The following is a 14,492-nucleotide window of genomic DNA, read 5'->3' on the forward strand; positions in this document are numbered from 1 at the left end:
AATTTGTTTTGTTTGAAACTGGAAATCATATTGTTGAAATTTGCATTCTGTTTTCTTTCAAGAGGTATATTTTCATAAAGCTCTCTGTCTTTAAAGAGCTTCCTCCTTTCTGCAGGAAAGATTTGGCTTCTGAAAAAGAAAAAAAAATGTAAAAGCAGTTCGGCAGCATTGCACGTCTTTCATCAATTTGGGGATGCAGGTTTCAGCACAGTAACTCCAGACATTTTTCTGGAAACATGTAAAAGCATGCCCAAAAGTACTGAATATTATAAAACCCATAAACATTGTACACCCATAAATATGTGTACAACCAGAGTTTCTCAAAACTGTGTACCTATTTTAAAAATCACTAGAATAAATGAAAATTGGAACAAGATGCTATTTGAGAGAAGGTGCTTCCTAGAGATGCTATATGACTCTCCTATGAAGTGAGCAAGATGCCCATCAATAGAAGCTATGCTTTCCAGATAACGGCTCTCAAGAAAGTAGATAAAGATGGAAACAACAGCATTTAAAAAAAATATATTTTAACCATCCAAACTACTGAAAAGGCCTGCTTCCTAAAGAGACATGGAATAGTTGAAAAGTTCATAGCCAGATCAGTTGGACTGCGTTTTGGGAAACATCACATTGTAAGATTCATAGTGCTCAGTACTGTGCCCAGTGACTCTGAAGATAAGAGAAAGATGAGAAAGTGGTGAGAGAGAGCTTTATAAGTTCAAGGATGCTCTAAAAAACTCCTGGTCTCATGAAACTTAAAATCCCAATGTAACTGTAATCTCAGTATGAGTAAAAGTTTATTCTTAAAGATAGTTGCACTCTCGCAAAATATATTGCCCTTTGGTCTTTGACTTTTTTTTTTAGATTGAAAAAGTTAAGCATGATTCATACTCTAAAGATTTCCATTCTATGCTTAGTATTTCTTTTAAAATTGCATTCTAACCCAAGGCTGTGTATCTCCTCTGTTTTGGTTCTTTTGCCTGCTGTAACCCAGGTTGGCCTTCATTCCATGATGTGATCAGTTCTGAGGCAGTCACATTCACAGACGACTTTTCCTACGGGATGCACAGGGTGGAAACCAGCTGCTCTCAGGTCAGTTAACCCACCTGAAAACCCCAAATACTGCTCACTCTGCATTGCAAACACTTTTAAGGCTCCTGGTTGTGCTAAATATAGCAACTAAGGCCAAGTGACCCATCACAAAAGGGACAGACAAGCACAATGAAGTCTCTACCAAGTCCTAATGATATTGCAGTCTTGAGGAGTTTAGCAAGCCCAATTACATGTCAGTCATTGGCTTCAACACTATTAAACAAAGTCATTGGTAAGAAAAATCATCTTCAATTGACTCAATACAGTGGAGAACAGGCCATTCTTAGGGGATGTGAAGATTTCATTATGTGGCCTTACATAATCTGACAGTTAGGTAATCCCCCTCTCCCTGCACTTCTGTGCACTCATTGTTCAGTCATAATACCTCTAATGGTAATGATCCAAACACGGTCAACAAAGACCCCAGAAACAGCTCTCCTTGGGTGGATGTAAGGAGGGTGTTTGGAGAACAGCAGGAGAGGAAGTTCAGTGGCGTCTGTGTGAGGCAGAGAGGGAATGCATGATGAGGTGATTCCTTCTCTGCTCCTAGAACTAGGCCCATCCTCCTTTCCAAGGATGTTCTCATTCGTTCCTTCCACTCTACTCTAACCAAAATAGTGCTGGATCTAAGGGGGAGAATGAACATGTGTTGAGGAGGGGTCATAAATACAGTTGCCTGTCATCCCAGTCGAGACACTTGAATTTTGTGTTTAAACGCAGAGACATGCCAGAACCTTCTTGCACACAGACTTAGGGCAAGTGCTCATTCTATTCTAGAGTAGGTAGTCCTGTTCTAAATTGTTTGGAATAAGTGAAACATAAAGTCTTAGTATTGCGATGCTGAAACTCATTGATACTACGGAGTATTTTGTCAGGGGATGTCTGTTGTGCAGGTCAGAGGTAAAGGAGGCACAATCAGGCAGCAGTGAGAGCAAAGGGATTGCCACATGGGCCTCCCTCGGCATTCCTCCACCTGCCCTTTCACCTCCTTCATCAGGCACAAGAGTTTTAGGGAGTAAGTGGCATATTTACTACCAAGTAGGGAGGGAAATTGGTTTGAACCTAACCATCTGATGAATTTCTGTTTTCTTTTATTTTTTAAAAATAAGACTGGAAGTTAACTGTCTTCCACGTATGAGAACCACTCTCTCCCTTGAAAACTGGACTTTATATTTTACCTAAGTCACATTTTTGGTTCACTCTGGTTTCTCAGATATGAATTTTAGCAAGAGAGTGGTACCTTTTATTTATTTATTTATTTTTCTTTTTTGCATGTGGAACTTTCCAGCCAGGGATCAAACCTGTGCCACAGCAGTGACAATGCTGGAACCTTTAACTGCTCCCAAAACGGTGGTACTTTTTGATGCTGGGTCTTACTCTCAGAGATTTTAATTAATTGGTCTGGGTGAGGCCTGAACATCAACATTCTAAAAAGCCGCCCTGGTGAATGTTCACAATAATCTTGTGAGTAGATATTGTCATTATCTCTCACTTTACAGTTGAGGAAACTGAGGCACAGGGAGTGCAATTACACTCGCGTAAATATTCACAGATTTAAGTGGCAGAACTGAGACTTGAATTTGGGCTTTAACTCCAGAGCTCTTTGTGGTGCTCAGATAGATAGGTAGATAGGTAGGCAGGTAGGTAAGTAAGTAGATAGACAGATAGATACATGCCTAATAAAGAGTCATATCGAAATAAGAGAAGAAAAAAAAAAATCCTATGATCCCGCAGCAGTTAGTTGAATTCAATTCAGTTTGGGACTCAATTGAATTTTTATTGATTCAAAAAAATAATAACTACCGCAAAAACAAATTGAAACTATGTTCTCAGGAGTTCCCGTCGTGGCTCAGCCAAAACGAATATGACTAGCATCCATGAGGACACAGGTTTGACCCTCGGCCTCGCTCAGTGGGTTAAGGATCCACTGTTGCCGTGAGATGTGGTGTAGGTTGCTGACATGGCTCAGATCCTGTGTTGCTGTGGCTGTGGCGTAGGCCCGTGCGTGGCTACAAGCTCCAATTCGACCCCTAGCAAAAAAAAAAAAAAAAAAAAGGAAAGAAAGAAAAAAATGATCTACTCAGGAATCTAAGATACTTGACAAAAAGGTAACTGGATAGGATAGGTACATAGTACTTAGTAAACTTCTAGGACTACTGGTTGTTTTTTTTCTATCTTTTTTTAAAGCTGCCTTAGAGGCTATTTGTCACATGACTCCTACGTTCCTTTGCACCGAAAACCCACTTTCAAACAGTGAGTTCTATGAAAACCAAATAAAAAAGGGACATTAAAAAGTGAGGTATAAGATACCTGCTTTCCTTCAGGCCCTGCTCTCTGATGCCTTTGGGACAAATTCTTGAAATTCACACTTTGAATACACTTCCTCCTTTCTCTATGCCCGCCACTGAGGTAACATCAGTAGGAGTTCAGACAAGATCATTTCAAAGGCGTCCTACGGTGACCAAAGAGGAACACAACCCACAAACCGTGCCACAACTAGGCAACCCTCCATAGATACCATGCTAACCTAGGCATAGCTCTGGGCCCTTTGGTGAAAGCCCTAGGTGACTGTTGTTTATTCTTTGGGCTTTTTCTAACAATTGGATAAAGAACTAACACTGACTGACCTATTCCTTTTCAGCTTCTTTTCCCCTCAACTTTATTTTTCACATTTAGAAAGCATTTGACCCATTCTTCAAAGACTTAAATTTAAAGAGAAGAGGGAGGAAACTTTGTTCCTTTAACGTCATGTGTAAAAATACATGCTTTGAGAAATTAAGTACCATGTAGAAAATAATTGGGTTCTGGCCCCAAAGACTGTGTTTGCTGGAACCTCCCCAAGTGGACAGAGTGAGCGCTTCCACCACACAGTATACGAAAAAGCCCACTAAACCAAAGTCTGCTGGGTGTCTTTCCTTTCAGTTTCTTTTCTTTTAATTTATGTGTTTGGCATATTTGCTATCCTTTCGTTTTACATTTTTCTTTAGTTTTTCTCTTTTCCATGTTCTCATTCATCCTTTGTATCTTGACTTGGGAAAAAACTTAGTGGTTCCCATAACTAGAGTAACCATTTGTATTTCACTTCCTAGTTTCTCATCCTTAACACTATTTTTCATTATCGGTTTATCTTCTTTTACCTCTGTCTTTTCATTCATGTATTCTCTTCACCTACTGGCCACTTCTTTCTCTCTCTCTCTCTCTCTCTTTTTTTTTTTTTTTTAACTTTTGGATGGCGACATGGTGTGGGAAACTTCTCTGATTTGTTTTTCCTCTTTCTAAAATTCTTGTTGTATTTTGAATTCACATGGCTTGTCCTTTCTCTGGACTGAATTGCATCAGAGGGGTTTGTGTTATGAAGAATCTCTTAGATGCTTTTAGTATCTTAGAGACATTCTCAGTTGGACGTGTTATGTGAGGTGCTTCTTTCTTTGTTTACCACAAGGAGCATCTAAGCGTGAAAACCCTTTTATTGCCAGTTTACACAAATAAACCTAGCTTGCGTGGCAGAAACCAGTAGATTCCATCTGCCTGCCTGCCTGGCAATATGGCAATATTTTTTTTTGTCTCCGGGTCTCTAACTCTTGCTTTAGTCCTTAAGATTCTTCTTCTCCTTCCCCTTCCCCTCCCCTCTCCCCTTCTCCCTCCCGCCTCTTCTTCTTTCCTTCTCCTTCTCTCCTTCTCTGCCCCCCACCCCCATCCCCTTCTCCTCCTCTCCTGCTCCTTCTCCTTCTTTGTGATCTGGATCATACCATGCAGTGAAATAGGCCTCCTATTTGGGTAGGAGTTGTAAACATTAGGAGCAATACCTAGCACCCCTCTACATTACACTGTAATTTTTCCATATGTCTAATGACTTCTTAGGTAGTAATATTTTAGTAAAAATTTTAATTGAGAAAGTTAAGATTTATTCAGTACTATAATCACTTTTCAGAGAAATATTGCATCAGGTCCTTCCAAAAAGATCGCAGTGTGAGAAACCCAGCTCACTGCCTGATCTTTAAGAGAACAGCAGAGAAAACAAGCAAGGGTGGCAGAGATTCTTCCCTGCCTTCATCAGGATTCCTGCTTGTGGTGGAAACTGGCTACCCTGTTACATTCTGATGCTTCTTGCAAGTATATTTGTTTTCTTTTACTATTCTAGTTACTGAGTTGAGAAATTATATTACAGCTATCTCTTCCAAAGAGGATCTTTTTATCTTAAATTTGCCCATTTTCCTGAGCAATTGTATCTTCCCCTGGCTGTAGCGATTTCCTAACAATTTTCAGCTATAGAGAATTTTCCTGGCATTCCCATTGTGGCTCAGCAGGTTAAGAACCCGACATAGTCTCCGGGAAGATGTGGATTCAATCCCTGGCATTGCTCAGTGGGTTAAGGATCTGGTGTTGCCGCAAGCTGTGGCATAGGTCACAGATGAGGCTTGGATCTGGTGTTGCTGTGGCCGTGGTGTAGACCAGCATCTGTAGCTCTGATTTGACCCCTAGCCTGGAACTTCCATATGCTGCAGGTGTAGCCCTAAAAAGAAAATTTTTTTTTCCTTAATTGTATTTAATTTACATTTTTTGTTAGTTGTAAAATATACTGCTTCTATTCCAGTTTCCCTGACTACTATGAATAATTGCTTGACAGCTTCTCCCTAATCCTTCAACCCCGCCTGTTAAGCAACACGTTGTCAGGAATAAATTCAGTGCAAAGAGGTAAGATTTGCCTGGACCAAAGTAAGTCCTTCCTGGAAATACTTGGGGAATTCTTCTTTCTTCAGATCAAACCCCTACATCTGCCGCAAATGGGAGACCAATAAATCACTTAACTTTTGTAATAATCTTTAAGGAAACCATCAGAACCCTGAGTTTACCCAAGTTGGACTCTGTTTATGACTTGTAGCTATTACTGTTTGAATCTATGGTCGAGTCCCTTAAGTTTGTTTTAGATCATTATTGATTTGTTCTAAGTCAGACATATCAACAGAAAGGTAAATACCCACCCATACAAAATATTTTCTCAAGAGTTACGCAGTTTTGGGTAAAACCCCAAACCTTATTAATCTTTTGCAGATGACAACTCATATATTGCTGATGATTAAAGATACCCATGTGTTACAATATGGTTCCAGACTCACAGCCCATCTCTCTATTTCTTGATCTTTCAGTAAAATCATAATGCTAAACTGGTGACTTCACAATCATTTCCTTGGCAAAAGATTAATATCACAAGCACAGAGGAAAAGAGCCCTACTTACACACAAGTGTCTTCAATAACGGTGGGAGAAAACAGGATACTACTGGCAAAGTAAATTGCTTTTCTTCTTAAAGCTCTTTTCTCCTTCCCATCCTGCCCCATGTGCCCAAGTATAAAAGCCCTGCTTTGAAACTGCTTCATCTTGTAGATCAAACACTTAAGAGAAAATGACAATAATAAAGCCCCAAACATCCTAGGAATAGCTGGGAGAAAACCCTCTAGGACAATTGGAAATACCTCAGTGCAGAAATATGTAACTGTGTTTAATACACTGTGTTTCTTATGCACATAATTGAGAATTGCAGTCAGATTTTAAGGAATTACATTAAACGTGACGCTCAATCACTTTTTTTTTTTTTTTGAGAGGGTCCTTTCCCTTGGTTTCCTGCAGGTTCTTTATTTGTCAGCTTTTCTGAGTGGACAGCTTAGATGATAAAGGATTCCTATGAGAATTTACAATTTTTCTTTTGAACAATGCTTATCTCATGCTTCTTGAGAATGAGAGCTAGAATGTTTGGTCATGGTTTGTATTTTACCTGTAAAAGAAGGAAATACATAACCACTTTAAAACAACTTTCAAAATGCACACCAAAGATTCTACCCTGAAATAAATCATTAACAGCCGGTTTCAGAGATTTCTTCATCGGGCAACCAGTTTGTTTCAGTTACAACCAGGTGTGCCGAGAGATCCCAACACATTGCCAGTTGGCTGGGGCCAGGGAGGCAGAGCTCGAAGGCGGCTAAAGAAACAATGCATCACTGACAACTTTCATTCATCATCCCAGCCTTCCGCCAAGGCTAGAAGCTGGAAAGAATGGGCTCCATGTGCGTTCCCCTCAGGGAGGAGCCTTGACGGCCTGCGCACTTTTAAAAGAAACCGGGTACTGATCTTTTATGGGGGACTGGGTGTACCTGGGAGGAGGCAGACATGCTGCTGTGGGGTTAGGTTTCCTTCAGACAAATGGCCTTGCCACTTTTCGGGCAACGGGTGGGCATCTATGTCGTGGCTCAGATACATGAACACCTTACCACGTCTTGAAATGTTGCTCCTCCCTCAGTTCTCTGAGCCTGGTGTGAATCTTCCAGAACACCTTCTGCAAGCAATACGAAACGTATCACTGTTGTTCTTAGGGGACCCACACCTTTTCTGAGGGTTTCCCTACCCTGTCACCAACCCATAGAGTTGTTTGCAAATGAGGTTTGTTGCCTTTTCCCAACTATAATTTATCTTCCTCATCCCCCTCTTGTTTTCTTTTGCCTGGATTAAGGACATCTAGAGTCTGTGTTTTTCTTTCTGTTTTAACCAAAAGACTGTTTTCAGATTTAGCAAATGAAACCGAAGACTAATAACCAATTCAGTCCAACAGATTAAATTACTTTAATTTGGATTTTTAAAAAACGATTTGGGAAATAAACACCACTAAATGGCTTCAAGTATGCTGTTACTATGCTTTATTTTTGGAGTAAGATAAACAGAACTGCTTTCTAAGTATGCTTGAGATGATTGATAAGGGCAATATCATTTATTTTTGCCCAGATAGCTGTATTCTCTCATTAAGAAAAAAACAAAACAAAACAAAAAAACACCACCAAAAAACCTATCTGAGGCTTTTATGTGCAAACTCCATCTCTCAGATGCCAAGTGATCAAAGTGCCGGAACTGCACGTGAGATCAATAATTGTGCACACATACTGGTCACTGAGAGCACCAGTTCCTGTTGGCCTGCACGCTGACTGTTTTGGCAGGCAGAAATAGGTGCTTTCCTGTGTCCATTGGGTAAGCATATGTATTTTTACTGGTGCATCTTAGCTGCTGATGCCTGAAAATTTGGCCTCAATTGTTTATAGAAAGGAAAAGCAATCTGAGCTGTCACCCTTGATATTACCTAAACCGGCATAAAATGTGGTAAAATAATGCAAGATTTGTTTTTTAGGCCTGTTTCATATTTTCCAGGCAATAGATCAAATCGGTTCAGGGTTCATTTTTAGTTCTTTAATAAGCTGACACAGTATGTTGGCAGTAAAATAAGAATGCACTTTTAACATGGAAGTGCCATATAGTCAAAGTTGCTATTTGTGCTATTTATTAATAACGAGAGAACCCTCGAGAATTGCGTTTAGCACTTTCAATGGGGAAACTGAGATTCTAGTCTTTCCATTGTAATGAGCACCATCCCTCACTTCTTTCTCCTCACCTCCATTTGGTATGGAGGGACAGAAAAACCCCATTCCCTTGTCAATTCCTGCTTTTTCTGCAATTTATGTGTTTTATACATCAAACAAGCACAGTGACAATTAATAAATCATCTGTATGCCTCTTCTCTCATGTTCTTCCGTAAGTCTTAACTCCTCCATCTGTTTGAAATGGTAGATACCTACTCCTTCACTTCCTCCAGGCTCTTATCCCAAAGTCATGCAGGGAACACCACCTGACTACCAGCTTTCCTCAAATGTGAGCCCCCAAGCTGACCATTGATCTCTCTCTCTTTCTTTTTGCTTCTTAGCACTTGTTTCCCCCTATTATACGTTACAGTTCCTTCCTTCCTTTGCATTGTCTGTTTCCCCCATGAAGATGTGAGCGCCGTTAGCCATTGCCTGTACCTCCCAAGTCTGGGACAGTGCCTGGCATGTAGCAAAAACACCATAAATATTTGTGAAATGAGTGAAGGGGGTCATTTGCCCCAGGCTGTGGTTTCTCTGCCACATGATGAACGATGCGTTTCCACAGCCTGTTTGAATGTGGTGCCCTACTGTCTCCATAGCCTTCACCCCCGTTCCCGCTGAGAAAGGGTGGGAAATAGGTAAGTGTTGACCTGCACTGTGTCTCCTGGAGCCGTAGCAGCAGACTGGTTCGTGCGGGGCTCTGTTCGGTGAGCCAGGTTTTTTTGGAGACACATTCTCTAGGCTGGATTTCTCTTAAATACCATCATAATCAACCATCTCTCCTTCTTTCTCTGTCTGGACTCTCTGCCTATCCCCAGCTTTTTGGATAGTCAGTGGGTACAGATTGAGCTTGAAAGCTTATTCCTTCTCCACAAGATCCAGTTTGAGCGGGTAAAGGAGCCCGCGTGGCACTCCACCTATGGGAAGCCAGAAAAAAAACGATTGTGAGGACTAGGGATGTTTCCATTTGCCACACTGCAAGACTATAGTCCCGGTGACCGTGACATAAATCTCTTGAGCCTTGCCATTGCTTTGCTGGGTTCCAAGAACATCCAGTGCCTGTCTGATGTTAAGTTTTACTGCCCATGAAAGCAAACATCACCTCCGTCATGGCCAGTTAAACAGTATCTTTTACAGGGGACCTCTGCATATCTGAAAGCCACCCATCCAAAGCCAAAAGCAATGGGGGTGGGGGGGCGGGTAGAAATTTTAGTCTGCCATGTTTCTTACAACGGGAGATGAAGGGTCAACTCAATTCATAAAATTACTGCAGTCATTTTTTTTCAGCTGGCCGAGAGGCTTCACAGATCAAAAAATACAGTGGCTCCTAAATGATTTTTGATATGCACAATTCTGGTATTTTTTTTTCTTCTCAGCATGTGGTGCCAAGCTTGCCAGAAACCGTCTTTGCAGCTATTGACAGGCGGATTAGAAACCATCCACCGTGGTTTCCATCGTTCCTCTACAGGCCGCTCATCCATTTGAACCGCTGAGTGTGAGCTCCCCTCCAAGTCTGTTTTGTACATGCTGTTTGCTTACTTTGTGCTCTTCTCTTGCAGTGCGGTGCTCACCTCGGGCACATTTTTGACGACGGACCTCGTCCAACTGGCAAGAGATACTGCATCAACTCGGCGTCCCTGTCTTTCACGCCTGCGGAGAGCAGCAGTGCAGGCGGCAGCGAGGGGGACGGCCAGGCCCAGACCAACAGGGCTGAGCTGTAGAGGCCAGAGAGCTTGCGGACAAGTGCGCTTAAGGCGCACCTACCATGACAAACCCAGTATCCTCTATCTCAGCTCTATTTTTTCAAAAGTAGGAGGGCAGTTTTATGCTATTGATATTTTTCTTCTTTTGCTAAACAGATGCCCTAGCCATCAGTGCATTTTGCTATTGACTAGATCGGGAACTGTTCATACCTTTAGTGACCCTTGGAGAGAGCTCTGTGAGGCTTCTTCACCAGCCACTCAACTACTGCTTCGCATTATTTTCTTTGCCCACATAGCTTCTTTTGAGATTTTTGTTGTTGTTGTTGTTGTTGTTCTCCTTGCTTCAGAGGCAGAAGGTGCTTGGCCTTCAAACATAAACATCAAGATCTCCTCTGCAGTGCAGGACCCAGGGCTGGGAAGGCAGGGCTTTGAGACCTGGGAGACATATGGCCCCGAGGCATTTGTGCAGATCCACCTAAGATAAGGATGGAGAGATGTCTTATGAGACTTCTTAGCTTTGTGGAAAGTTTGAGCTAAGGTCGTTTATTCTCACTAAAAGGGTGTGAAGGTCTAAAGTCTTTCCTTATGTTAAATTGTTGCCAGATCCGAGAGGGCGCACTGAGTGTTGTGGCAGAGAAGTAAACATTACCTCATGGTTAGGCCCTTATTTTATTTTATTTTTCATTGAAAACATTGGAATGTAAGGCAACTGTAAAAGGTTGAGCCCCGTTTTGTCCAAAGTTCACACAGAACACCTGCCATGGCCTTTTATAAGTCTGTCCCTCCATACCTAATACCAGATGCAGCTAGCAGGGCATTTTGGTGAATTCCTTGTATAAAATAAAATATTTGGGACAACACACTTCATCAAGGTAGCAGATGTAAGAGAGAGCAGAGAAGGCCAAGGAGGAAGCCTGGGTAACTAGATGTCCAGTGCTCTGCAGAAGGGCTGACAAGATACCACAGGTAAAGAACGGAGCCCGGAGAGAAGGGGCCAGGGACCTGGTGCACAGGGCTGGCCAGATGACCTCTGGAAGGACACTGGGGGTTAAAATAGACGTAGCAGGAGCTCATGTCCCACCCTTCCCACTAATCTGCTCTGTAACAAGGGATAAACTATTTAGCTTACTCTTTATGTATATAACACAGACTTAACAATATCTGTAAAATAATTGACACTCTCAGGGGAATATTACTATATTGCTATACAATTAAGATCAGTTTTGTAAAATTAACTGATCTGGTTCTAATTGCCTCAAAGGCCGAAGCCCAGACATTTGAAATGGAAAGAAGCAGAGAGGAGGTTAACTTAGCTGATTGGTATGGAAACAGTTGGGCCAAGAGCCAGAAAATTTTCTTTGTAGCAACATGGCTGGTTTTACTCTAAGAAGCTCTGCTGGTAGAAGTATAACATTTAGTCTGGTGGGCTGGATGCCATTGTGCACAGTAAGGTTTTTATAGCTCCAAGCAGGGGTAACATTCCTTGGTATTGCTGCAGCCAGGTGTGAAGGTTATGACTGATATATATTGTGTTTGTAACCTTGAATGCTAATCTTGAAATGTAGTTTTTTAAACATATTTTTGTAAATCTTTGAAAGCTTATGAAAACCGATGTCTTTCCTTGTAAGCACCAAGACCAAAATAAGGAAGAGGGACACTTGACAATCTTAAAGAAATAATGAGAAACTAAAATGAAAAGTTGCGATCAGTCAGAATGTTGGTGTGGTCACGTCCACATCCTTCTGTGTCTCTCCAGATACCTCCTGGTGAGGCGCTGACATCTTGGTGACTCGTCATTGTCACATGGGCCACACGGAACTTTGCACTTCCAAATACACTGAGCTCTTCCTCTCTCAGCTCCCAGATGTTTCATCTCAGGCTCTGGGGTCACTCTGGAATTCGCAGGTTTCACTTCCTTCTAGAAGTGAGATGTAGAATTTAAGATCCTTGAAGCCTCAGCATCCAGACTATCCCAGAAGTCTTTCTCGACCTTGCAGAGGGTGTCCTGACATTGCCTAGCAACCTGAGGATCCCTAAGAGGTGGGTCCCCCAGGACACGCCTGTCCGAGCATGCAGTGCATCCTTCAGGGGCTCACACAGTACTTCTCGTGGCTCCAGCTCTAGGTGGTGGCCTGCCCCAGGGTCTGCTGGACTCGAGCACAGTTTTGGGGTGGACAAGGAAGATAAACGGTGGCCTTCTCCCTCTCCCCAGAGACTCTAGATTCTCATTGTTCCTCCAGTTTTATTGTAGGGCTTAACATTCCCCTCAAAAAGCTCCTCTTCTAATGCTTAGTCTTTGTTTCAAGGAAAGCCTGTTTTTCTTCTACCACATTTTCCAGCATCAACTTTAAGAAAAATGCAACATCCATTGAAAAAAAGAAAGTGGGGTGTGTATGCACATGGTTTAATTTCAGATTGCTTTTGAGTTTAAGTGGTATCAAATTTCAGTATATTTCTGTCTTATGTTAAAGAAATATATTACTAAAACGTAAGTGAGCAATAATGTCAGCTGTCGAGCACTAGATTTATTTTTGCAGGATATGGAGTGCAATGAACTGAGTCAATATGGCGAGGTGTATGTGATCTGCAGGAGTTATGCCATTTAACGTAGGAAATGTGTGGGACTTTTCCCTCTGCACTCCAGCCCTCACTGTACCATTAGGAGACACAGGTTTCTTTGCTGGAGTGTAAAAAGTTATGTCCATACACTCATGTAGAATGGATCTGAAGAAAGCAACATTATATATTGTGTTAGAGAACATTTCTATGTGTTTAAACTTTTCACTTTATAGATGAATTATAACTCTTAATGCAATGATATAGCAATTTGAAAGCCTCTCCATGTTAACTGAATTGAAAATGCCTTGCTTTAAATATGGAATATGATGAAAGGGATTATCTATTTTTGCCTTAGATAGCTTTGTAATAATTTTTCTCCAAGCAATTCAAATCTTTTGAAAAATGACATGAAATTTTCATTAAAAACCCTTTTCCTATGTTTGTTGTATACAGAAATTATGCAATAAAATTTCTTTATAAAAAGGTTTTCGTTTCTGACTTCTGAAAACTGCTCTCATTTCTCATGCAGATGCATTGGAGTTTGCCATAGGCTGCTCTGTTTACCTCGCTACCCAGCTGACATGTCTGTAGTTTGGATAGAGGGCATTTTATCTGATGGGGCATTTCTAAGCTGGGGCTCTGACAGTAGGGTCTAGTCCGACTCTCCATACCCCAGACCCCAGGAGAGGCCTCATGGACTTTGGCAAGTTGTGTCTTGCTAACTCTGCAGGTGAAAAAGCAGGAACGATACCATTCTGATACTTAAGCTTCTGTTAAAGGAATTTGACAGTAAACTTAGACTGTTGTCAAGGATTGGTCTCTAGGGAAATATGTTAGGAGTTCCCCTTTGCTCGCATGACCTCACCTTGAAATATCTCTAACAGAAGAGTTTCTGTATAGTATTATCTGTTATGGAAATTTTAGTTTAATTTTTTGTTAGTTCCGTGGACTTGTTTATTTGGGGAGGAGAAGTGAGGTGATGAGGAGGAGTTTTGTTTTTCAGCTAATTCTGTGAGTCATATTCCTGAGATCCTAAAATTCACAGGCCAGCAATGTCATGGAGTGTACCTTAGAACAGTGCTTCTCTTTAAGTGTGATCCCCAGACGGCAGCATCAGCCTCACCTGGGAACTTGCTACAAACACAAGTTCTGGGGCCCTGTCCCAGATATACTGCATCCGAAGTTCCAGGGTACAGCCTTAGCAATATATGTTTTAGCAGTCCTCCTTGTGATTCCCGTGTTTGCTCAAGTTACAGAACCACTGCCTTGGAACTGTCAGTGAGAAAATTAGCATTAATTCTAAAAGCCTTTCTAGCTGATGCTCCAAAATGGCTTGTTTTGTCATCACTGGTTGTCTTTCTATGGAGATGGGTCCAACAGTCTGCTCTTTAATCATGTGGATCTGTGGGTCAGCAATGTGTTTTTTCAAGACAATTGTCTTTGAAGTGGATGCCTTGGCAATGGAAGCTTAAATCAGGCCTTTGCATTGCAAAAAGAAAAGCCAACTGTCAAGGCTTGTATTACAATCCACCCTGTGATGCTGAAACATCATAGTCACGAGAAGACGAGGACATGAATGGCCTAGGGCCTAGGGAGCAAAGACACTAAAAGTCAGGTGTAGGGCATGTTGTAACCCAGAAATTGCACATATAAATAGGATTATGGTAGCAAGACTATAATAATTATACTGGCCATAGTCTGAAATCCTGTCTGTACCCATTGTCCCAAACTTGAAAAGC

General features: G+C 41.6%; 1 protein-coding gene across 2 annotated transcripts in view; it reads left to right on the top strand.

Annotated features, from left to right (window-relative positions):
* Positions 1-13,238, top strand: part of MSRB3 (methionine sulfoxide reductase B3) — a 165,992-nt gene extending 152,754 nt beyond the window's left edge. For both annotated transcript variants that reach the window (XM_047787135.1, XM_047787136.1), the window contains 2 exons: positions 995-1,092; positions 10,051-13,238. In XM_047787135.1, the coding sequence (XP_047643091.1) occupies positions 995-1,092; positions 10,051-10,212 (260 nt within the window). In that variant the 3' untranslated portion in view covers positions 10,213-13,238. The remainder of the gene's footprint in view (positions 1-994; positions 1,093-10,050) is intronic.
* The last annotated feature ends 1,254 nt before the right edge of the window (positions 13,239-14,492 follow it).

This window comes from Phacochoerus africanus, chromosome 7 (assembly GCF_016906955.1).
Source record: "Phacochoerus africanus isolate WHEZ1 chromosome 7, ROS_Pafr_v1, whole genome shotgun sequence".
In the NCBI taxonomy this organism is placed as follows: Eukaryota; Metazoa; Chordata; class Mammalia; order Artiodactyla; family Suidae; genus Phacochoerus; species Phacochoerus africanus.